The 23,606-nt window shown below is 35.8% G+C and overlaps 1 protein-coding gene across 4 annotated transcripts in view; it reads left to right on the forward strand.

Moving 5' to 3' along the window:
• Positions 1-23,606, forward strand: part of FER (FER tyrosine kinase) — a 481,592-nt gene that overhangs the window by 301,005 nt on the left and 156,981 nt on the right. For all 4 annotated transcript variants that reach the window (XM_081230856.1, XM_081230854.1, XM_081230857.1 and 1 more), the window contains 3 exons: positions 11,826-11,882; positions 19,417-19,532; positions 21,984-22,078. In XM_081230856.1, coding sequence (XP_081086982.1) covers positions 11,826-11,882; positions 19,417-19,532; positions 21,984-22,078 — 268 coding nt within the window. The remainder of the gene's footprint in view (positions 1-11,825; positions 11,883-19,416; positions 19,533-21,983; positions 22,079-23,606) is intronic.

A 23,606-nucleotide genomic window follows, 5' to 3' on the forward strand; every position in this document is an offset into this window, starting at 1 on the left:
TTGTAATTATTATGTCTCTTTGATAAGACTTAAATCATCTATTTAGAAATACAGAGGTATCAGGTGCATTCCGATGGCTTTTGAAAAAACAAAAAAGAAAGCCGTTTTATGCTAGTTGTACTAAGCTTAAAGAATATGGAGTCTATGGATATTACTGCCAGAGCCCATTGGAGTATTTGCTTCTTCCAAGTGATGAAGCACCTCCTCTCTTAGTGATGAGGGTGAACTCCAGATGCACATTATGTCATAAATCTCCTAACTAGAGATAGTGGAAGCATAGGTATATACTCCAAAATATTACATAAAAGTTTCAGGATAATGTCAGCAAAAACAACACTCAAAATAAATATTAAGATAAAACCCCCAAGTGTTAATAATCTGTGAACTATATTGAATATTTGTTTAGCTTACCTAAGTCATCTAGTTATTGCTTAGCTTGCCCATTAACTTAGAATTGCCCATTTCTTTTTGTCTTTGTTAAAGTAGGTATAACTGATATTACCTTTGAAAGTTAAACAAATTTCTTGTTACATTCAGTGAGTAGACTCTGCAAACAAATATATATATATGTGGGAGACTTAGAGTAATGATAGAAAGAGGTAATGTCAGACAGATTTGTACTCTGTTAAAGAGTATTTGGTAAGGACAAGAGGGTCAGGAAGTTCTAGAGGAGAGGCATCCTTTGGGATTCTAAGTTTTTGGGAAGATCAGGAGACACATACGATAAAGTGTTACAGCAGATGCTGCCAGTGCAGTGCTCATATTGTTTGGACCTTTCACTGCAGGATTTTTTCATTTAGTTGCCTTCTGTCCAAGGGTAGGAAAACTGGGGAGTTCATGAAATATTAAAATCCCAACAAGAAGTGCTGGGAAACCTGGACAGTTACATGTAAAACAATGAAATTAGAACATTCCCTCACATCACATACAAAAATAAAGACCTAAATGTAATACATGACACCATAGAACTCCTAGAAGAGAATATAGGTTGAACAGTCTGACATAAATTGTAGCAATATTTTCTTAGGTCATTCTCTAAAGGCAAAAGAAATTAAAGCAAAACTAAGCAAATGGGACCTAATCAAACTTAAAAGCTTTTGCTCAACAAAGGAAACCATCAGCAAATCCAAAAGACAACCCATGGAATGGGAGACAATATTTGAAAATGATGCAACCCACAAAGGATTAATATCCCAAATATACAGACAGCTCATACAACTCAGTATCAAAAAGACAACCCAATCAAAAAATGGGCAGAAAACCTACACAGACATTTTTACTCCAAAGAAGACATACACATGGCTGACAGGCACATGAAAAGATGCTCCACTTCTCTAATTATTAGTGAAATGCAAATCAAAACAACAGTGAGGTAGCACCTCACACCGGTCAGAATGGCTATTGTTAAAAAGTCTACAAATAATAAATGTTGGAGAGGATGTGGAAAAAAGGGAATCCTTGTACACTATTGGTGCAGCCACTATGGAAAACAGCATGGAGGTTCCTTAAAAAACTAAAAATAGAGCTACCATATGATCCAGCAATTCCACTCCTGGTCATATATCCTGAAAAAACAAAAACTCTAATTCAAAAAGATACATGTGCCCCAATGTTGATAACAGCACTGTTTATAATAGCCAAGACATGGAAACAACCCAAGTGCCCATCAACAGATGACTGGCTTAAGAAGAAGTGGTATATACACACAATGGAATATTTCTCAGCCATAAAAAGAATGAAATATTGCCATTTGCTGCAGTGTTGGTGGTCGTAGAATATTATGCTTAGTGAAACAACTCAGAGAAAGGCATACTATAGATATTACTTATATGTGGAATCTAAAATAATACACAAATGAATGTATACACAAAACAGAAACTGACTCACAGACATAGAAAACAGACTTATGGTTACCAAAGGGGAGAGGAAGGGAGCGTGGGAGGGACAAATTAGGAGCACGGGATTAACAGATACAAACTACTATACATAAAATAGATAAGCATCAAGGATTTACTGTATAGCACAGGGAATTATACCCAGTACCTTGTAATAACCTATAAGGCAATATAATCCACACTGTGCAGCACAGCTGAAATAACACACTATGGTCAACTATACTTCAATTTAAAAAAATCCAGTATTAGACTCGTTTACCTGTATAGTTTAGCAACATTTTTTGCCCTCCTCTGTCAGAGAGGAATTTTGATGTAAATATTTGATGCTACAAAATGCAAATAACTCTAATAAAGATAAGAAGTAATCTATAGAAAAAATTACTTCTATACTTTTATTTCTTACATTCTAGTCTCTCATATCTACTTGTAATGCAGTAATTTACTGATTTTTTTAATGTACCACTAAAGCACTGACATATCATTAGAGTAATAATTATGCAGTTCCTGCTTACTATTAGTCTTAAAGCTCTTTATGTTAAACTACATTCATGAAGATTACCCATGTTTTTTTTATTTTTCATCATTAAGAAGAAATACTTGTAAATTTTGAGAAACTCTTATTTATTTACAGGGTTATTATGGTTATGTGAATTTTACGTTTGACCTAAAATTTTGACAACAGTCTTAATTACTTAAGGTCTGTTATTTAAGTTGTAAAAAAATAAGGATATCAAGTATTAACATTAGCTCTACAGTACCTGCATCTTCTACTTATCATATCACTGACAAGATTCATCACAAAGTCATCTTTCAACAAAGTTGCCCATAAAAATACAGAAAACAAACATTTCAATTATAAAAACCTCCCTTAGAAAACTGGGATATTTTCAAAAGTTCAGTAAAAACTCTTTTAAATCAGTTGGGAATGTTTATGTCCTGCCACATTTTTCTTCTTGAAAATACACTGTTTCCCTACTAATAATTTTCAAATGAATTGTTTTAGAAATAGAAAAAAAACTATTCCCTATATCACACTTGATGATTCAACGAATATACAGTGCTAAGATATTAGTAAAATAATCTTAGTAATGAAGGAAAAGTTTGAAGATTGTAATATTGTTTCCTTTATTTGTGCACATAAAAGCAGAAAGGTAATGTGAGATGTACATACATTTCAGAAAACTAAGTAGATCACAATATTTGTTCATTATAATTTAACTATCATGTGCTCTCAGATATAGTTAATGACCACTACATATATTTCAGAAATGTCTAGAAGTCACTTCACATGAGAAAATGATGGAAAGCTAGACATTTAACATCGGAAAACCTTGCCTTCAGGAGGATGTGCTTTTCATCTTCAAACGTATAATTCCCTGTTAGGTAGTAGACAGAGGAGGTGCATCCTTTGTGTTCCTAGTACTAGAACCAACTGATTAAAAGTTAAATATAATAAAATCCTTGTAAGAATTAGAATAATTCAAAATTAAGTTGGCTTCGTTAATGAAATAGGGTGTTCTTCATTACTGGGTGTTTTAGTGATTTCTTAATTGCTTAAAGTCATGATTCTCATCTGCTGTGTGTAGCAGTGTTTGATAAAGATTTGTTGAAGGAGTGGATAACTAAACTGATGAATGGATGGATGGCCTGTCACTGTTGGGGCAGAAGGTTGGACTAGATCACCTCTGAAATCTAGATTGGTGTCCTTGCCAATCTATATTTCTTTGGTGTTTTTATTCCAGTAGAGTTGGAGAAGTATATTCAATAGCAGGAATGGGCTATAGTGATTCTCCTCAAGAGAGGAGCAGTATTCCTAGCATACTAGACAAGTATTCAAAGACTTAAAGGCTATCCAAGATTGTGGTAAGGTTTTATAGGTACTAGTGGTAGAAGCACAAGCCTGGGAATCAAGAAACCTTCAATGCTTTAACAAATTAAAAAAAAAAACTTTGGAATTTTTATTAATACAAGCTAATTAAATATTTCTCATTGTTTAGGTTACTTTACTTTTAGAATTGCTAGTTGTTCCTTGTCTTTATTAAAGTTGGTAAAACTGGCGTTACCTTTGAAGTTTAAACAAATTTCTCCCTACACTCAGTGGGTAGTTTGGACTCGGCAGCATTTGCTAACACAAGTACGGAGGCCAAAGATTTTCAGGAAGAGAATACAAATAAACTTGACACATCCTAAAACTTTGACTGAGAAATGTTGCCATGACAACCATGTTTTAAAATTGTACTTATAGCTACCCATGGAAATAAATGATGATCTACACTCCCAATATAGGCTTCTAAATTGGGACTTGGATGACAACTTATAATGTAGTTAGAAAATAGATTGAAGTTCTGGGGAGGTGAGCAAACTGGAATCAATGTTATTGCCATAGAGATGGTTGGCAGGAGGTGTGTAACAATTATGCAAGATGCACTTTAGGCAGAATTCCCATATCTCCTAGCTGAGTTGCCTCAAGCCCATATGTTCTTTGCTCAAGATGATTCAATTCTCAAAGCTGCTTCATTGACCTTCCTGGTCTATAACTCAAATGAAAAACCTTTTTGCAATCAATTATGTTAAATATAACAGTTAAAAGTCTCAATGAGACTTTATATATGTGAAAATTTTTACCTCTAGGGTAGTTCTACAATTTGGCATGAATTGGCTCTCTGGTAACATAATGCTCATTTATCATATATCGTAGGTAAATATCTAAGATTTTAAATATTAATGGCACTTATTCAGGTTATAGATAGTATGTTCTATATTTGACCTTTCTTTTTAATTACCTGACATAATATACTTATATGTATTATTTAGGCTCAGAAAATTATTATACTACTGAGTTTCATTTTAAATGTAATATTCTTTACCACACTGAAGAGACCATGAAAGGCAAGGAAGAATGTGTTGGAATAGTGGGCCAAAAGACAAAACATCAACGTTCTTATCTCAACTCTGAAACTTAGTACCTGTGTGATCACAGTCAGGATTTTATCTTCTCAAGGCCTTGGTTTTCAATGTGAAGTGGAGATAATGCATTTCCTGCCAATCTAATGGGGGTTCTTCTGAGATTTAGTAAGCAAGTGTATGTGGGAACATGTTAAAAATGTGTCGCCCGCTTTTCTTTACAAAAGTTTGGATTTCAGACAAGTGATAATACTTACTTTCCTTTGCCTGTACTATGGTGGACTGACTTTAAATCTGCTCTTAAGCAGTTTTAGAAAATATTCTGATCAGTTGATGAAACCCAGAAATTCCTTTTTTTTTTTTTTTTTTGCCGCACTGCTCGGCTTGTGGGATCTTAGTTCCTGTCAAGGGATTGAACCCGGGCCCTCGGCAGTGAACACGCCAAGTCCTAACTACTGGACCACCAGGGAATTCCCCAGAAATTCATAGTTTTAAAAAATGTATTCAGGTCTTAGAGTTGTCTTCCATTCCCCCCTTTAAAAACAAGTTGTCCAGTTTAGCCCAAATAATTTGATGTTTCAAAATGTTATTTTTTTCATTTTCAGAGATAACTGATAAATGGGGGAAGTATATGTTTCTTTCACCATAGTAATGATGTGTTAATATTCATGAATTAAGGAGTAAAGTCCTAATGTCAAGAACATTTGAAGAGTCTAAATCAAGTTTTTTGTAGAGTCAACATCAGACAAATTTAATCATTAGTTTTGAACATAGGTTTGGGGATATTCCTATATGGTCACAAATCACTAGCAAGCAGATGAAACAGTAAAACTGTCAACTGTATTCATTATGGTTTTAATGCATATTTTTATGTCTGTTTTACTTCTATTGACTTACACTTTAGTACAACTTTTATTTTCATTCAGTTAATCTGTGAAACCAGGGAAGATGTTACCATTCCTGTTTCTTGGAGGCAGTCTGCCTCCATCCTTTCTGTTCCTTCTCCAGATTCAAGAAGGTTGTACAAGTATCCTTGCTCCTCTATAGAAAAAGAGTAAAGATAAAGCCAAGAATATGTGGTATAATCTCTGTAGGAGATACCAGATCAGGGACAGTTGTTAAGGAGTGAGCTGCAGCTCTTTCTGGCAACCCTTCTGAGTGTGACTTTGCTTTGGAGGAAAGGGGAAAAGAAGAGAGGTCAATAAAGATGGTGGGGAAGACAAGGATCCAGGCTCCTTCGGCAACTCTCCATTCTCCAAACTCCATGTTACTTAATGTCCCTATTCCCTAACCTTACCTTTGAATTATCTTCTGATGTAGTCTCTGCTTGTTTGCTTTTTGTTCCCTTGACATAAATTTATGTAAGAGTTGGACCTCCTTTTGTTACCATACCCATCATTGCCTGAGCCAGAGGCATAGTGTTTGGTGAAGCTTTAGTATCATCATGTAACTAAAGTTGCTTGTCTTTCTCAATCACTCAGCAGCCTCAGTAGGAGTATTTTGTTTATTGTCTAAGGGCGGAGTTGGGTAGTTCCCCTCTTCAGAGCATGTGTTAAGTGCTACTGCCTTTTTCCAATTTGACAGTTTGGAGTTTGCCCCTCTATCCACATTTCTACAAAATTGCAGTTATCAAATTGCCACTGAATCCCCTTTGGGTATTTTGTCCCTCCCTCTTACAGATGGAGTCACAAATCTAAATTCTGAGGCTCTAGGCTCCTTCTCTGTGATCTTCATTTTAGCTAAAACAGATTAAGAGCAACCTTATTCTTAACTGACTTCTCTTCAATTTTAGGGTTTTTGGTTATGCAGTTAGTCCTCTTCCCAGCCTTGTCTTCTCCCAGACTAAACAGTGGAAAGGTTATTTTTGTGACTTCAAATCAGTAGTGACCCCTAGCTATTCTGGCAGTAGTAAGCATTCCACATCCGATTTAATACCCCATTTCTCTCCTTACACCTCTACCCTGACAATAGCACCCCTCATCTTTCCCCCAGGTAACACCATACTCATTATTTAAATTACAAGAGTTAAGGGTCCTTTCAATATCTCATCCTGTCACCAACTGTAAACAAGCATAAAAGATCTGAGAGACATCCCAGACACACGCTCTTCAAGGCACTTTTTTTTTAATTGAAATATAGTTGATTTACAGTGTTAGTTTCTTGTATACAACAAAGTTATTCAGCATATATAGGTGTGTGTGTGTATATATATATAAACTTTTACAGATTCTTTTCCATTATAGTTTTTTTTTACAAGATATTGAATATAGTTCCCTGTGCTACACACTAAGAACTTTTTGTTTATCTATTTTATTTATTTAATTTAATTAATTAATTTATTTATTTTTGGCTGTGTTGGGTCTTTGTTGCTGTGCGCAGGCTTTCTCTAGTTGCGGCTAGCGGGGGCTACTATTCCTTGCGGTGCGCGGGCTTCTCGTTGCGGTGGCTTCTCTTGTTGCAGAGCACAGGCTCTAGGTGCCCGGGCTTCGGGAGTTGTGGTGCACGGGCTCTGGAGCGCAGGCTCAGTGGTTGTGGCACATGGGCTTAGTTGCTCCACAGCATGTGGGATCTTCCCGGAGCAGGGCTCGAACCCGTGTCCCCTGAATTGGCAAGTGGATTCTTAACCACTGCGCCACCAGGGAAGCCCCATCTATTTTATATATAGTAATTTGTGTCTGCTAATTCCAAACTCCTAATTTATCCTTCCCCACCCCCTTTCCCCTTTGGTAATCATTAGTTTGTTCTCTGTCTGTGAGTCTCTTTCTGTTTTTGTAAAGTTCATTTGTATCGTTTTTTTTTAGATTCCATGTATAAGTGATATCATATATTTGTCTTGCCCTGTCTGACTTACTTCACTTAGTATGATAATCTCTAGGTTTATCCATGTTGCTGCAAAAGGCATTATTTCATTCCTTTTATGGCTGAGTAATATTCCATTGTATATATATATACCACATCTTTTTTTTTTTTTTTTTTTTTTTGCGGTACACGAGCCTCTCACTGTTGTGGCCTCTCCCGTTGTGGAGCACAGGCTCCAGACGCGCAGGCTCAGCGGCCATGGCTCACGGGCCCAGCCGCTCCGTGGCATGTGGGATCCTCCCGGATCGGGGCACGAACCCATGTCCCCTGCATTGGCAGGTGGACTCTCAACCACTGCGCCACCAGGGAGGACACTATACCACATCTTCTTTATCCATTCATCTATCCATGGGCATTTAGTCTGTTTCCATGTCTTGGCTATTGTAAATACAAGGCACTTCATTCTTTTTCTTTTTTTTTTAACATCTTTATTGGAGTATAATTGCTTTACAATGGTGTGTTAGTTTCTGCTTTATAACGAAGTGAATCAGTTACACATATACATATGTTCCCATAGCTCTTCCCTCTTGCGTCTCCCTCCCTCCCACCCCTCTGGGTGGTCACAAACCACCTAGCTGATCTCCCTGTGCTATGCGGCTACTTCCTACTAGCTATCTATTTTACGTTTGGTAGTGTATATATGTCCATGCCACTCTCTCATTTCATCCCAGCTTACCCTTCCCCCTCCTCATATCCTCAAGTCCATGCTCCAGTAGGTCTGTGTCTTTATTCCCGTTTTACCCCTAGGTTCTTCATGACCTTTTTTTTTTTCTTCTTAGATTCCATATATATGTGTTAGCATATGGTATTTGTTTTTCTCTTTCTGACTTACTTCACTCTGTATGACAGACTCTGGGTCCATCCACCTCACTACAAATAACTCAATTTTGTTTCTTTTTATGGCTGAGTAATATTCCATTGTATATATGTGCCACATTTTCTTTATCCATTCATCTGTTGATGGACACTTAGGTTGCTTCCATGTCCTGGCTATTGTAAATAGAGCTGCAATGAACATTTTGGTACATGACTTTTTTTGAATTATGGTTTTCTCAGGGTATATGCCCAGTAGTGGGATTGCTGGGTCATATGGTAGTTCTATTTGTAGTTTTTTAAGGAACCTCCATACTGTTCTCCACAATGGCTGTATCAATTTACATTCCCACCGAAATTGCAAGAGGCTTCCCTTTTCTCCACACCTCTCCAGCATTTATTGTTTGTAGATTTTTTTGATGATGGTCATTCTGACTGGTTTGAGGTGATACCTCATTGTAGTTTTGATTTGCATTTCTCTAATGATTAATGATGTTGAGCATTGTTTCATGTGTTTGTTGGCAATCTGTATATCTTCTTTGGAGAAATGTCTATTTAGGCCTTCTGCCCATTTTTGGATTGGGTTGTTTGTTTTTTTATTATTGAGCTGCATGAGCTGCTTGTAAATTTTAGAGATTAATCCTTTGTCAGTTGCTTCATTTGCAAATATTTTCTCCCATTCTGAGGGTTCTTTTGGTCTTGTTTATGGTTTCCTTTGCTGTGCAAAAGCTTTGAAGTTTCATTAGGTCCCATTTGTTTATTTTTGTTTTTATTTCCATTTCTCTAGAAGATGGGTCAAAAAGGATCTTGCTGTGATTTATGTCATAGAGTGTTCTGCCTATATTTTCCTCTAAGAGTTTGATAGTCTCTGGCCTTACATTTAGGTCTTTACTCCATTTTGAGTTTATTTTTGTGTATGGTGTTAGGGAGTGTTCTAATTTCATACTTTTACATGTCCCTGTCCAGTTTTCCCAGCACCACTTATTGAAGAGGCTGTCTTTTCTCCACTGTATATTCTTGCCTCCTTTATCAAAGATAAGGTGAGCATATGTGCATGGGTTTATCTCTGGGCTTTCTGTCCTGTTCCATTGATCCATATTTCTGTTTTTGGCACTTCATTCTAATGGAATGAAGTGGCATCTTATTTTGGTTTGTATTTGTGTGTCACTGACTAGTGATGTTAAACATCTCTTGAAGTACTTATTGTCTATTTGTCCTTCTCTTTTGTTAAGTATTCTATCCAGTTTCTTAAAATTGGGTTGTTTGTCACCTTGTTTTTGAGGTATGCATTCTCTATATGTCTTACATACAAAATATTTGTCTAATATACATATTGCAAAAATGTTCACCCAGATTGTAGTTGGACTTTCATTTTTTCAAAAGAGCCTTTGGAGGAACAAGTGTTTTTAATTTTGATGAATTCTAGTTGTTTCTTTTATACACATTTTGTGTCCTGTCTAAGAAATCTTTCTTTACATACTTGGTAATGAAGATATTCTGCTATATATTTTTTCAGTACCTTTATAGTTCTGGCTTTTTATTTAGGTTGAAAGCTTTGTCATGGAGAAAGAAAACTTCCTCTACCCTTCTAGGTTCTTCTGGCTGGTCTAAGAATTAAATTGACATGAGACATATTAATAAGAGAATATCAGATCTAATTTTGTACATACAGGAACCCCACAGGAGTGAGAAGTTGAGTTAGAAACGTAAAATGAGGTATATATGCCATCCTGAGCTAAGGGATGGGATAGGGGCGTGAGGCTTCAGAGAGAAGGAGGGTAATTCACAAATAGGAAGAGCAGATGTTTAGTAATTGGATATTTGCCCTGTCATACAGATAGGTCATAAAAACTTATTTCTGGTAATAGCTCTTATTATGGGTAAGGCCCACAATTTAAATTCTTTAAGGGAGAAGTAAAGCTTTGCCTTGAGGCCACAGGGTCTCAATTGCCTTTAGCTCAAAATAATCCACATGCTAAAGTAGCACATCTTGTGGAGGTTATTCTGAACCCTTAAAGAATATACCTGTAAACCGTTTTTAAAAATCATTGCTGTTCCCCTTGTTGAACAATCAGAGGGTGGTGGTTGAGTGTTTGTCACGTGGTGTTTCAGAAGGTAAAGTAATTCAGATGGCAGTCCAGGACATTTTTAAACCATAGTTAGGGTGGATTCTTACTTCAAGGTGTTTGATTACTTGTTACAATTCATTCTATAGCTCATAAGTATATTTCAGTCTGTGTAATGGGGGAATACTATACTTTAACGTTAAATTTTTTAAAAATCAAGAACAAAATATATCATTCCAGGATTTTCTTTTCTTCTTTCTCTCTTTGCTCCATTCCCTAATTTTCCTTCTCTCCTTTCTCCTCCCACCCCGCTTCATTCATTTTTCCTTACTTCTTTTTTTTTTAATCTAATATGTCTTTCTAACATTACAGTATTGTGTGCTCTTATAGCTGAGACTTTTTATTTTTTTAATTTATTTTTATTTTTATTTTTTTTGTGGTACACGGGCCTCTCAGTGTTGTGGCCTCTCCCGTTGTGGAGCACAGGCTCCGGACACGCATGCTCAGTGGCCATGGCCACGAGTCGAGCCGCTCCACAGCATGTGGCATCTTCCCGGACCAGGGCGTGAACCCGTGTCCCCTGCATCGGCAGGCGGACTCTCAACCACTGCGCCACCAGGGAAGCCCTGAGACTTTTTAGATGATAAAATATTCCCTAAGTACTGATTAGCTCTTGAGATCACATAATGGGATGTTCTTTTATAATGTCACATTTGCATCACTGATCTTGTGTACCTTGATGATACTGTAATTGATGTTTGTTCCTTTATTACTCTACAGGAAATTACTTGGGAAAGATGTGGGACTATATGCAGTGGAATAGACAGCTATAATTCATGACCAGTTGTGGAAAAATTAGCTCTTAGTAATGTAATTTGGGTATAAAATAATTCTCTATGATCAAGTGAGGATTGGAAATTTTACTTGCAAAATGAGATTCCCTCATGTACTTATGACACAACGTTTTTGAAATGACAAATAATAGCATAGCCTAAGCCTTATGGTGGGAGGAGAGTGCATGCTGTGTTCTAGTTACAGGGATACTATCATTTTGAAGGCTGATAATTCTGATAGAAGTTTGCTATAATGTAGAGCTTAAAGTTCTATTGTGTGGTAACATTCCTTAAATCTGTTTTATAACCTCTTGAGGTTACAACTTCTTAGTGTGCTGATTATTGAATGGTCTGAATGTAATATCCCTTAGGTCTATTTGCCACTGCCTCAAATGCATGTTACAGGAACTGCATTCTTGCTTGGGCTAAAAAACTGTTCTTTTTCTTTGCCACAGGATAAGAAATGGGTTCTCAATCATGAAGATGTCACATTGGGAGAATTACTGGGCAAGGTATGTAATCCACTGAGCTGAAAAACCAAATCTTGATAGTGATTGTGAACTCTACAGATTCATTTTCTTCAAAGCCTTTCTGATATTCCAGCACACAGCAAGGCACATTCCCCCATGAACCTAGAAGAACACAGTGCCATATCTGTTACAAATACTGTGATGTTCACTGAAATAGAAGTGTGAAAATCTTTGAAAAGTTTAAGAATTATCTTGACTTTAAGAATATTATTTTGTATATTTTCCTCTGAAAGAACTAAAAGCCACAAAAATTTTATTACAGTGTAGTAAAGCCAAAACTAGTGAGCTGAGATTTGAAAAGAAACTGTGATGTAATAAAACTTTAAATACTTAATAGTCTTATTCTGTTTGTTTCTGGTTACACGTGATATTTCAGAGAAAATGCAGTACTGCTCTTTGGGATTTCAGAATTGTATATAGAATCACGGTATGTGACAACATGGGACATGTTATTTCAATCTGAAAATTATGTGGACAAGGCACATGTTTCAATATATCCATTTTGTAGCTAGCTCTGTTAGTGGTCAGAGGAGGCAGCTATATATGATAAAAGTCTCTTTCTTCCAACCTAGTTGGGAGTTTCTTCCAACTCATTGGTCATATGAAAGTATATTATAACTAATAATGATGGCAGACATTTAATAATCAAATGGGCTATTTGAAAATTTGTTATTCGTTTATAACTGAGTTCCAATAGATAAATATTAACTTCTTTGTCGATGACTTAATTAGTGATGTTTGAATTGAGTTGAGGTTCATAATGCAATGTAAAAAATAGTATAAAATCCAGATAGCTAGGGAAGACTATCAGTCATACATTTCTGAGTGATCAGTACTAGAACTTAAGGCTCAGCATTTCAAGTAAAGAAATAAATGATTATTCATTACTTTTTTTGATTTAAATGTAAACTAGATGAATTGACAAATTTCCTCTATTTTTTGGTCCTGATGTGTGTTGAGAAAGTAAATTCCTGTTGAAACAATCCACTTTGCAGGATTCTTATTATTTTAAAATATCTTTTCCAAATAGAAGCATTAAATTGCTATTGGAAAACAGTTTCTATTGACTGCTAATACTTATTTAGTAAGTAAATCCTAAAGAATTTCAAGCTACAAGCAGTAGCTGGTGTGTTTATTTCCTCTGTGATGTGGCCATAATTCTTAAGGAAATATTTCTTCTTTTTCATTACTTTAGGTAACTCAGTAGCAGTGATTGGGCTAAAAATTATTACAAAGAAAGTAAATCAGTTTCCATGAAAATACAATTAAATAATAAGTTATAAAATTATTTATTTATTTATTTATTGCGGTACACGGGCCTCTCACTGTTGTGGCCTCTCCCATTGTGGAGCACAGGCTCCAGACGCGCAGGCTCAACGGCCATGGCTCACGGGCCCAGCCGCTCTGCGGCATGTGGGATCTTCCTGGACCGGGGCACGAACCCGTGTCCCCTGCATCGGCAGGCGGACTCTCAACCACTGCGCCACCAGGGAAGCCCTAAAATTAAACCAGTTACTGAAAATAGTGTGTTGAGAAGAGCAGATTTTTCAGTTCTAAGGAAAAAATACTTTCAGTTAAAGAGAAATGTTTCAATTATCTTTGTTTAATATGTGATACATGGTATTTCACATATTAGGAGGAATTTTAGCCTTTAGGTCCTCAGTAAGGTTATTTAAAAGAATAATTGTTTTCAATGACAAGGCAGTAGCATGATATCAGCTTTAATAGATTTTATCATTTTTAATAAAACACTTCAACTTTAGAGCTACTATATAGCTTAATTTCAGCAAATACATTTGAGTTGAAAAATGTCATTTAATATTTTCATTACCTATTCTGAATATTTATAGTATACTGCACGAAAATGCATGAGAAAAATAATTTGCCATGGTTCTTATACTTATGTACTTTGGAATTTAGTAGTAGTATAAGGTTGAGATGGGAACTCTTTTTTCGAGCACTGTATTTCTATAGACTGTACTTGATATATAATTGGTACTCAAAAATATTCATTCCTCAAATATTTACTGAATGCCTTCTGTGTGCCAGGCACTCTTCTATGTTCCTGGGATACATCCGTGAACAAAGTAGACAAATATCCTTGCCCTTAATGAAGCTCATATTCTATCTAGCAGGGAAGGACAGAAAAACAATAAACTTAATCAATAAGTAAACTTCATAATGTTAAAGGGTGCTAAAATCCTGTGAAAATATAAGGAATTTAGGAGTGCTATTGGTTGGACTTGCAATTTTTAATGGGGGAGTCCAGGTAAGCCTTATTAAGATTGTTTATTTCCAATGAAAACCTGGGGAGGAGGGATTTAGCCATGTGGTCAAGTGAGGAAGAGGGTTTTAGGCAGAGGGAGTACCAATGCAAATTTCATTTGATGAGCAGGAGAGACAGTTTGCCTGTAACCCAGTAAGCAAGGAAGAATAGGATAGGGCAGCAAGTCAGTGAGGTGGTGAGAGTGTAGATCGTGTAGAGCCATGTAGATCACCGTAATCATCAATACTTTGGCTTTAAATGGGTGTGAAAAGGTAAGCTAGAGAATGATTTTGAGTAGAGGAGTGGCATGATCTTACTTTCTACAGAGTCCACTCTGGCTACTGTGTTGAGAATAGGCTGAGTTGGAAGGTTAGGAAGCTATTGTACTTACCTAACTAAAGTTGATGGTTGATGGATCAGAGGGGATGGCAGTGGAAGTGGTGAGAAGTGGTGAGTTTGGATTTGTTTTTAAGGTTGAACCACCTAAATATCCTGATGCTCTATGCGGGACATGGGACAAAGAGGGCAGTTGGCATAGGTGTAGCAGGTTTGGGGGGAATGAGTTTAGGAATTTGGGATGTGAATATTAAGGTTTGTCTGTTAGACTTCTAAGTGGAGATGTTGGGAAAATGGTTGGATATTAAGTCTGGAGTTTGGAAAAGAGGTGTGGATCAAAAGTACAAATTTGGTAGTTGTCACTTATTTGCTGGTTTATTTAGATGAGTTCAGCAATGGAGTGAGTCTAGATAGAGAAGAGAAGAGAGAGATTGAGCCCTGGTCACATCAAAATCAAGAGGCTGGAGAGATGAGAAGCAAGATGATTGAGGTTGAGAAAGAGCAATCTCCTGGAAGGCAGGAAACCAGGAGATAGGATGCCTTAGAAGCCAAGAGAAGAAAGTATATGAAGGAGGAGAGAGTGATCAGTGGTGGCAAGTGCTGCTGAGAGGTCAAATGAGATGATGACTGAGAACCATTGACTTTAACAGTGAAGAGATCCCTAGTGACTTGGCTGAGCACTTTCTTTAGAATGCTTTTTGTGAAAGCCAAACTGAAATATATTTAAGGGAGAGTGGGAGGAGAGGAATTAGAGATAGCAAGGATGTAACTCTTTGAAGTTTTGCTACCTCATGTAGCAAACTACATGTGGTGGTAGTTTCAGAAGAAATGATTAGTGTGTTGTTGGTTAATCTGAGAGAGGCAGCATGCTGGTTTGCAGTTGGCAATATGTGGTGAAAAATTCAAGATTTTGGAAGGAGATGAGAATTCCTGAAATAATATCATCAAGTAGGTAAGAGGGGATGGAATTTAATTTACAATGGAGGATTGACTTTAATAGAAGCACAGTAGTTCATTTTTTATAACAGCAAGGAAGGTTGGTAGGAGGGTAAATGTGGGACTGAGAGTCTGGAAGTTCTCTTTATATTGCTTCAATTTTCTCAATAAATTAAGCAAGATTGTTAACTAAGAATGAGGGTGTGGGGAAGGTATGGGAGCTTTAAGAGGAGAGTCAAAGGGGGGAATAGTTTAATTAGAAGACTGAGAGTGTGAATGGTCTAGGGAATTGTAATATAATTATTGAGCAGTATTAAGGCCCCCCTAGAGGTTTGTGTTCATGAATTTAAACTGAAACTAGTCAACATCATTGTGGATTTTCTCCAGCCACACTTAGCTGCATAGGAACAGAGTAGGCCGTTTTGCATTTAATCTGGGTTGTGGATTTGATGAGGGAGTTCTACAGATGAAAAGGAACAGAGAAGTTGAGAGTATATAGTAAACAGTTGTTATAATTATTGAGCATGGAATTTAAGCTGAATAAGGAAGAAAGCGAGGCTGTTAGGGGGTTATGGACAATAAAAAGTAATAGGGTCTAAAGATTTGGAAGTTCCTATAGGGTCAAAGGATTTTGAGTCCAAATACTAGAGGAAGTAAGCTAGAAAAATAGAAGCCAGCCAGAAGATGGGATGAATGATGTAGGTATTACAGAGGAGTTGCATTATTGGTGATGGCAAAGTTTTAGATATGATCATAGAAAATAGGTTGGAACATGGATCATTGGAAGAGAGATGCTCACGTAACAGAGTTTGAAGTGTTGGAAGGATCTTTAAGTGTCTATTGAAATTTCCAAATTTTAAGACAAGAGTAACACCAGATACAGTGATCCAGGAGCTCAAATTGTCAACAAATGAGGGAAAATATTTTCAAATGCAATAGCTGCTAGCAACAGTAAGGGGTAGTGGGTATATAATCAAATAATAAAGTTTCAAAGATAGGGGATTTTAGGAAAGCAGAAGGGAAAATATTTTGAAAGCAGTGACAAGGAGTTCAATGAATCCTGAATTCCATCTCTCAGGCGGTGGGAGAAGCATGGTGTGTGTGTTGGGGGTGCGGGTGGGGTCCTCACAGTTTTAGAAGGCACAGGAAGCTCACCCACCATTTGAGTGTTCTCAAGTGAGCGCCAGGTTTCTGTTAGAAAAAGAAGGTGAAGAGAAGGACCAAAGAAGAGATCGAGATAATTTTTTTTTTTTTTGCGATATATATATATATATATTTTTGTGGCCTCTCCCATTGCGGAGCACAGGCTCCGGACGCGCAGGCTCAGTGGCCATGGCTCAACGGGCCCAGCCGCTCCGCGGCATGTGGGATCTTCCCGGACCGGGGCATGAACCCGCGTCCCCTGCATCGGCAGGTGGACTGTCAACCACTGTGCCACCAGGGAAGCCCGAGATAAAATTTTGATGATGGACCACAAGTTCCAGAAGGCAACTGCAGGTTGGGGACAGAAGGGAAATAGTTGGAGATGACAGGTTGACGAGGAGTCTGCAGAACCTAATGAGAATTAGAGAGGGGGAAATGAGGACTACCAGGATCTTCTGTGAGGACCAACAAAAACATACACAAGAGACAATGAAATTTAGCCTCATGGACTTAAAGCCAGTAGCAGAGATGAAGCTGTGCCTGTTACATGGTAGGGAGCAATGGATGTCGTAGGCTTTTTCCTGACCTCTTTGGATGGAGAAGAGGTGGTCTGTGAAGCAGAGTCTTTTGTGCAGTGTTTGGAGATTCCTCCCCTGACCACCGTTAAAAGAATTGAAGTCTTCTGAGTAATGATTGTTAAATGAATGTTTACAATTTTCAAATGCCTCGTATGTGCCAAGAACAGTTATATAGGACAGAAACCATTAGAAAGGTACAAAGGGGCAATGGGATGATAAGTGTTCAGGAACAAGATGTATAATTTTGGGAAGATCAAGAAAGTCTTCATGAAAGAGGTGGCATAGAAATGAATTTAAAGATTAGTTAGCATGTTCTCTGATTGGAGGTGAGGGGAAAATGTACAGAAGGCATGGCTGGGATCACTAAGTAGTTGAATTTAGGACACATGTAGCAGTCAGAGGCTAAGATGGCTAGACAGAGGCTGAGAAAGGAATGGTAGGGAAGGATAGATATTAAATAAGGCAGTAGTATAATCAAAGTTGTGTGTTGGAGAGATTAAGGGGCCGAATAGGGTGAGGGACTAAGGATGAAATCAGTTCAGGTGAGAAAACTGAGATCTTGAATCAGGGTAGGCTGTCTGCGGTGCTAGGAGGAAGGCAAAAGTGTTCCACAGGAAGAATCTGAATGCTTGTAGAGAGTAATGGCCCTACTAAATGAAAAGGTAATTTAGTCAGGAAATGTCTTCTAGTGAATAAAATGTTAAGTTTCAGACAAGGTGAATTTTAAGTGCTTCAGAATCTTTCAGATAAACAGAGGCTCAGCAGTAATTGTGGGTACTAATACCTTCTCTCAGCTCTGAATGATGTGATAATTGTGGGAAGGAAAAAGCCTTGAATAACAGGGAAGGATATAAAGCTCAAATTTTTCTTTTTCTAGTTTGTGATGAATGTGCACTGTGTTGAAGTTATTGTATGTTTACTTTTCATGTAAGGGTGATCAATCATCATTTTGGATGCATATTTAAGAGTTGAATATTAGACTTAATAATACTATTCATTACTTAAATATTCAAGTATACTTAAAACATTAAGTAAAATAAGTGTTAATTAAATTAAGCAAATAGTAATTCTTTAATAAATAAATTTATTAAAATACCTATTAGTAAATTTAAATGATTAGTAACATGTAAAATTTATACACCTTGGATCATAGGTTAAGAGTTACATTGAACGTAGAACTCAAACTCATTGATTATCAGACCTGTAGTTTAGTTACTTGTTGCTCAACAATGACAGCATTAAAGGTAATTATAATACAGTGCTTGCACATTATAATTATAGCTATGTAAAAAATACATATGCATACATAGAAAGACTTGAAGAGAATACTCCAAAATAGCTGTTGTGTTAGCTTTATAGATCTTCTCTGTATTCTTTTGTTTCATAACTATAATAAAAGTGACTTCAAACTGGAAATAAGGCATTTTAAGTCAAAATATGTTCTAGCCATAGAGTAAGGTTAGGAGTTCAGACATTTGATAGAAATGAGCTCATCATGGGTGACACTGGCATTTGGGCAAGCACCTCGTTTTCCTTAGTATCTTTCAGGGATTGACAGCCTGCAGCAGTGGCTGTTGACAGTCCTTCATCTGCCTTGGTTCTGTTGCCTCTCATCTAGTGTCTTACTCTCTCACACTCTCGTCCAAGTGACATCTGGCTGTGTGGATCAATACTACCAGTCACCTCACAGAATCTTGGCTTGCTTTATTTATTTGTTTGTTTGTTTATTTTAACATCTTTATTGGAGTATAATTGCTTTACAATGGTGTGTTAGTTTCTGCTGTATAACAAAGTGAGTCAGCTATACATATACATATATCCCCATATCCCCTCCCTCTTGCGTCTCCCTCCCACCCTCCCTATCCCCCGCCTCTAGGTGGTCACAAACTTGACTTTATTTTTAAACGCCAACGTGATAAAACTTAGAGCTAAGGGGGTGAAGGGAACTAGATGGAGTGAAAGTTAGGTACTTCTGACAGCATTAGTTTTTCCTGTTATTCGATTTCAGTTTTTTCCCACTTCCTTTTCAATTCTCCACAAACCTCAGTCCCTCAAAAGGTTGGTGTGTTGGGTAGTGTATTTAAAGTTAATTGGTAAGAGCAACATTCCCAGTCTTTATTTCCACTTAAAACTCTGAATAAAGCTAACAGAGTACTTTGATGAACTCAAAACTCATCGTTACATGCTTTCCTTGTATTTTGCAAAGGTTTACCTGGCTGTCTTACACTCTAAACAATAAATATATTTGTATTTTCAGGGAAATTTTGGTGAAGTATTTAAGGGCATATTAAAGGATAAAACTGCTGTTGCTGTTAAAACGTGTAAAGAAGATCTTCCTCAGGAACTGAAAATAAAATTTTTACAAGAAGCCAAGTAAGTTCTCTAAAGTAATGTAAATATGTATTTATAATATGAGTAAGTGATTCATTAAAATGTAAGTTTGAAGATATCTTAAATATGATTTGATGAATTAGAGAAGTAAGTGCTTTCAGGGCCGTCAAAAGTAGGCACTTATTATACAATGTGAAAACAAAAAGTTTCTATGTGTTTGAGTTAGACTGCAGGTCAGTGAGGCAATCACAGTCAAAAGAACCAGATGCTTTTGAGAACAGTGAGTATTCTTTGAGTCCTTGAAAAATATTGCAGTATTTTTTGCTTTTATCACACATGCATATACACATATGCATATATGCAGTGTTGTGATTGTCCTTATACTAAGAATATTACTGTATTCTATATATAAAATCCATTATTTAGACATATATTTAGGTATATAATTACATCTTTCCTACCCTCCTTAGATATTATTGCTTGATTCTTTATTCCCAGCTGTTAGCTTTATTTTCTGAGAATCTCAAATTTCTTCTTTAGCTCATTGCATTGTTTCTTTTCTAACTGATCTTTTAGGATGATTTTCTTCTCTTTTTTCTGTTTTAGCTAGAATTTAATGTTCCAACCTGCCAGCCCTATGTTTCAAATAGTTTAAACTCTTCTGTTAGTGGTAAAATCTAATATATACAGCAAAACACAAAACAAATGGAAAGGGGCTTTGGATAGAGTGAGAATGGACATATGAATGGGAGATGGATGGATGGATGAGTAGGTGGACAGTTGAGAGGGAGAGAAGGAGAAGGAGGATATATAGATCCAGAGATGGGTGGTATAAAGGAAAGGAAGGAAAGGTGTGTGTGTGTTTGTGTGTGTGTTGTCTCCATCATGGCATTGTATATAAAATTGAAGTTTTTGTAAAGTGCCATGGGAGAACAGAGGACATGGCAACAAAAGAACTAAATCCCGTGGCATAGAGCATCTTGATGTCATTTTTCCATCATCTAAAAGTGGATATTTATAGCAATGGATTAAACTAGTTGGGTGCATTTATTAAATATTATCTATGGAATATAGTTGCAAACCTTTTTCATGTATATTATTAGCAATTCAGAAAAAATATCCTATGATGAATTTAAAAGTATGCTATCACAATTGAAACGTATAGCCTCATTATTTTAGTTATTCATAGGTATCTTAAGGTATCTTGCTTTCTAATTTGTGAATGTTTTACTGAAAGATAGAGTTTAATTTCTTCTAAAGTGAAACTGAAATTTTATGTTAAAAATGACAATTACATCCACGCAAACTCCCAAGTATCCTTTAACAGATAATAAAGCTATATATTTAGCTATTTAATGTTATTTGGATTCATCCTGGCTGTTTTGTGGAATTTCTTTATTAAGCAATTTTCAACCTAAGAAATGACATTTTGGATTACAGTCAATCATTCTAAAACTTCCTTTTTAATTCCTTATAGAAACTGCAAACTCAGTTATTGACAGAACATTTTCTTTATCTCTAGAATTCTTCCCAGTGTATTTTTTCATTTATTAAATTTATATATTTTCAATCGATAACATTTTTCTTAGAGCTATCTCTGCTTTAGTTGTACATGTACAGCACACATATAAACTGTTTTATCTTTCTCCAAATGAAGTTATTTTTTTTCATTCTCCTAGAAAGGAAACTGTTTTTTCAAATATGAGTGAATTTATAACTATGTCAGTAGGATAACATGGAACCAATCATTTGGTAACAGAAAACATCAGGGTAGACAGGCCTCTGAGGGAATCTAATTTATTTTTAACTCATGCTTAGGGTCCTATAGATGAGTCTATGCTACTTTTACAGCTGTCTGAAATTCTGCCTTTATCCAAACTAAAACTTCTCTGCCTCAGCTTAAGTCTTATATTACTCATTGTTTAACCTTCTGCCAGGTTCCTCAAAACTTTTTGAGTTTTTACTATTTTGAAGTTGATCATGATCATCAAGAAAGTATGTATTATGAAATCTAAATATGAAGTGATTACTCTATAGCATTTACCAATATGAATCGTTCTATTTTTATTTGTTTCAAATGAAGTATATACATAAAACAAAACAAAACAAAAAGATGCTGCCCTACCAGCTTACAGTTTTTGGTCCACTAATACTTTCCAGCTTTTGTGAGTGTGGCTAAAACCAGATTCTTTGAAGGGAGTTCTGCATATTTTGGACTAAGTAAGTTATTCCTGTTTAGCATGCTTATTACCTATTCAGAGTAGATAATAATTTTTAAACAAATATTTAATCGAATAAAAACTGACTCATTTATATCTATATTTTGCCAAGATTTGTCAAGACATATACATCCCATTTATCATAATTTGGGTTCGTACTAAAGTTTTAAAAATTGTGTTGATTAAAGTGCATTCTACTTGTGCACACTACTCATGATCATAAATTAATGCTTACAACTTAAATGGTAACTATTCTTATACTTCTCTCATCCAGAATTCTCAAGCAATATGATCATCCCAATATTGTCAAACTTATAGGAGTTTGCACACAACGACAGCCTATCTACATAATTATGGAACTGGTTCCAGGTAATGTGATTTTAGAGGTTTCCTCAACAACATTTTAATGTCATGTCTTATTGCTTTTATATGTTCATTCTCTTTGATTTCTCCTTGTAAAGTTTCCAAGGATTTTGTTTAACATTTTCCTGATGATGAAGAGCTTGTACACATACTTGATATTTTTATAGTCTATAATACTTGCCATTTTCTAGAAAGTGTCAGCCAACCTTTTTAAGAGAAGATATATTATTACATTGCAGCTACACATGGAAATTAGTTATATATAATCTTTCGGTGAGAAAGTCTATTTAGATAAATAGTCTACTTAGGTTTACTTTATAATAATGATAGTACTGTCTTATATGTCGTTCATTGTATATCATTTTACAAGTACATTACCATACATCCTTTTGTTTAGTTGTATATAATAATATCATAATGCTTTGGGTCACAAACTATGAACTTGTTTGATATGTGGACCAAAAAAAGGTGATATCTCTAGGAATTTGTCCTTTTATTTCTTTCTGGTGACTTTTAACACCTCCAGGTATTTTGGTTAACTACTTTTGCCAACAAACAAGGATAACATCAAACTGATACCGTGTTATCTTTATTGTACATCTTTCTGTTGTAGAAAATATAATCAGAGGTAAAATATGATCTTGATAAGATTTATAAATACAGTATTTAATAACTGAAAAGGATTTGCTTTGTTACCTTAAGTATTTATTCATTTTATAAGAAGAAACTTAAAGGAATATAAAACATTTTTCTAACTTTAATATACATCACATAAACCTGATATTGTAGATTGCCCATTAAAAACTTTTCACATAATTCTTTCATTATTAAAGGATAAATTGGTCCAATTTTACCATGCTGGTTTGATTGTTATTGGAATATTTCTTTATTACCATATAACTGCAGGATCCTAGATCATAATCATTTTCATCCTCAAGATGGCAATATATATTTGCATGGTTTACACTATTTACGATTTATATCCTAAAGTAGCTTTCATACAATTTTCATACAAAATTTTAAAAACAATTGAATAGCCTATAATTTTAATTAAAATGGGATGTTTAAGTATTATAAATACATAATACATTCACGTAATGCAAATGATGCCCCCAGTTAATAAGGGATGTCACTGAGAAACTTAGATTTGAGTGGTAGGGCAGACTTGATGAGGAAAAGTCATTTTGGTGTTACTATGACTGATTCAAGGAGCATGGTAACAAATTCCTGATGGCAGGTCCAAATTGCATAAAGCAAAAGATAGCTTTGGAAGAGAGCCAGGAAAGTGTTTATCTGGACACTAAATAGTAACCTTTATTGATATATTTTTTAAATGATTAAGAATAATAAACTTCATTAGAAAACGTCCTACTCAACAATCTAATCTTACCCCAAAGCTAATTGCTATTTATTTTTTTGTGTTTTTTTCCCCCAGGAAAATATTTACTATAGATACCATGATTTTATGCAAATGTTTTAATTATTCAAAATCTTAACATTGCTGATCTTTTTATCTATTATTAATATAACATGG

Source organism: Mesoplodon bidens, assembly GCF_964165515.1.
Source record: "Mesoplodon bidens genome assembly, chromosome: 4".
In the NCBI taxonomy this organism is placed as follows: Eukaryota; Metazoa; Chordata; class Mammalia; order Artiodactyla; family Ziphiidae; genus Mesoplodon; species Mesoplodon bidens.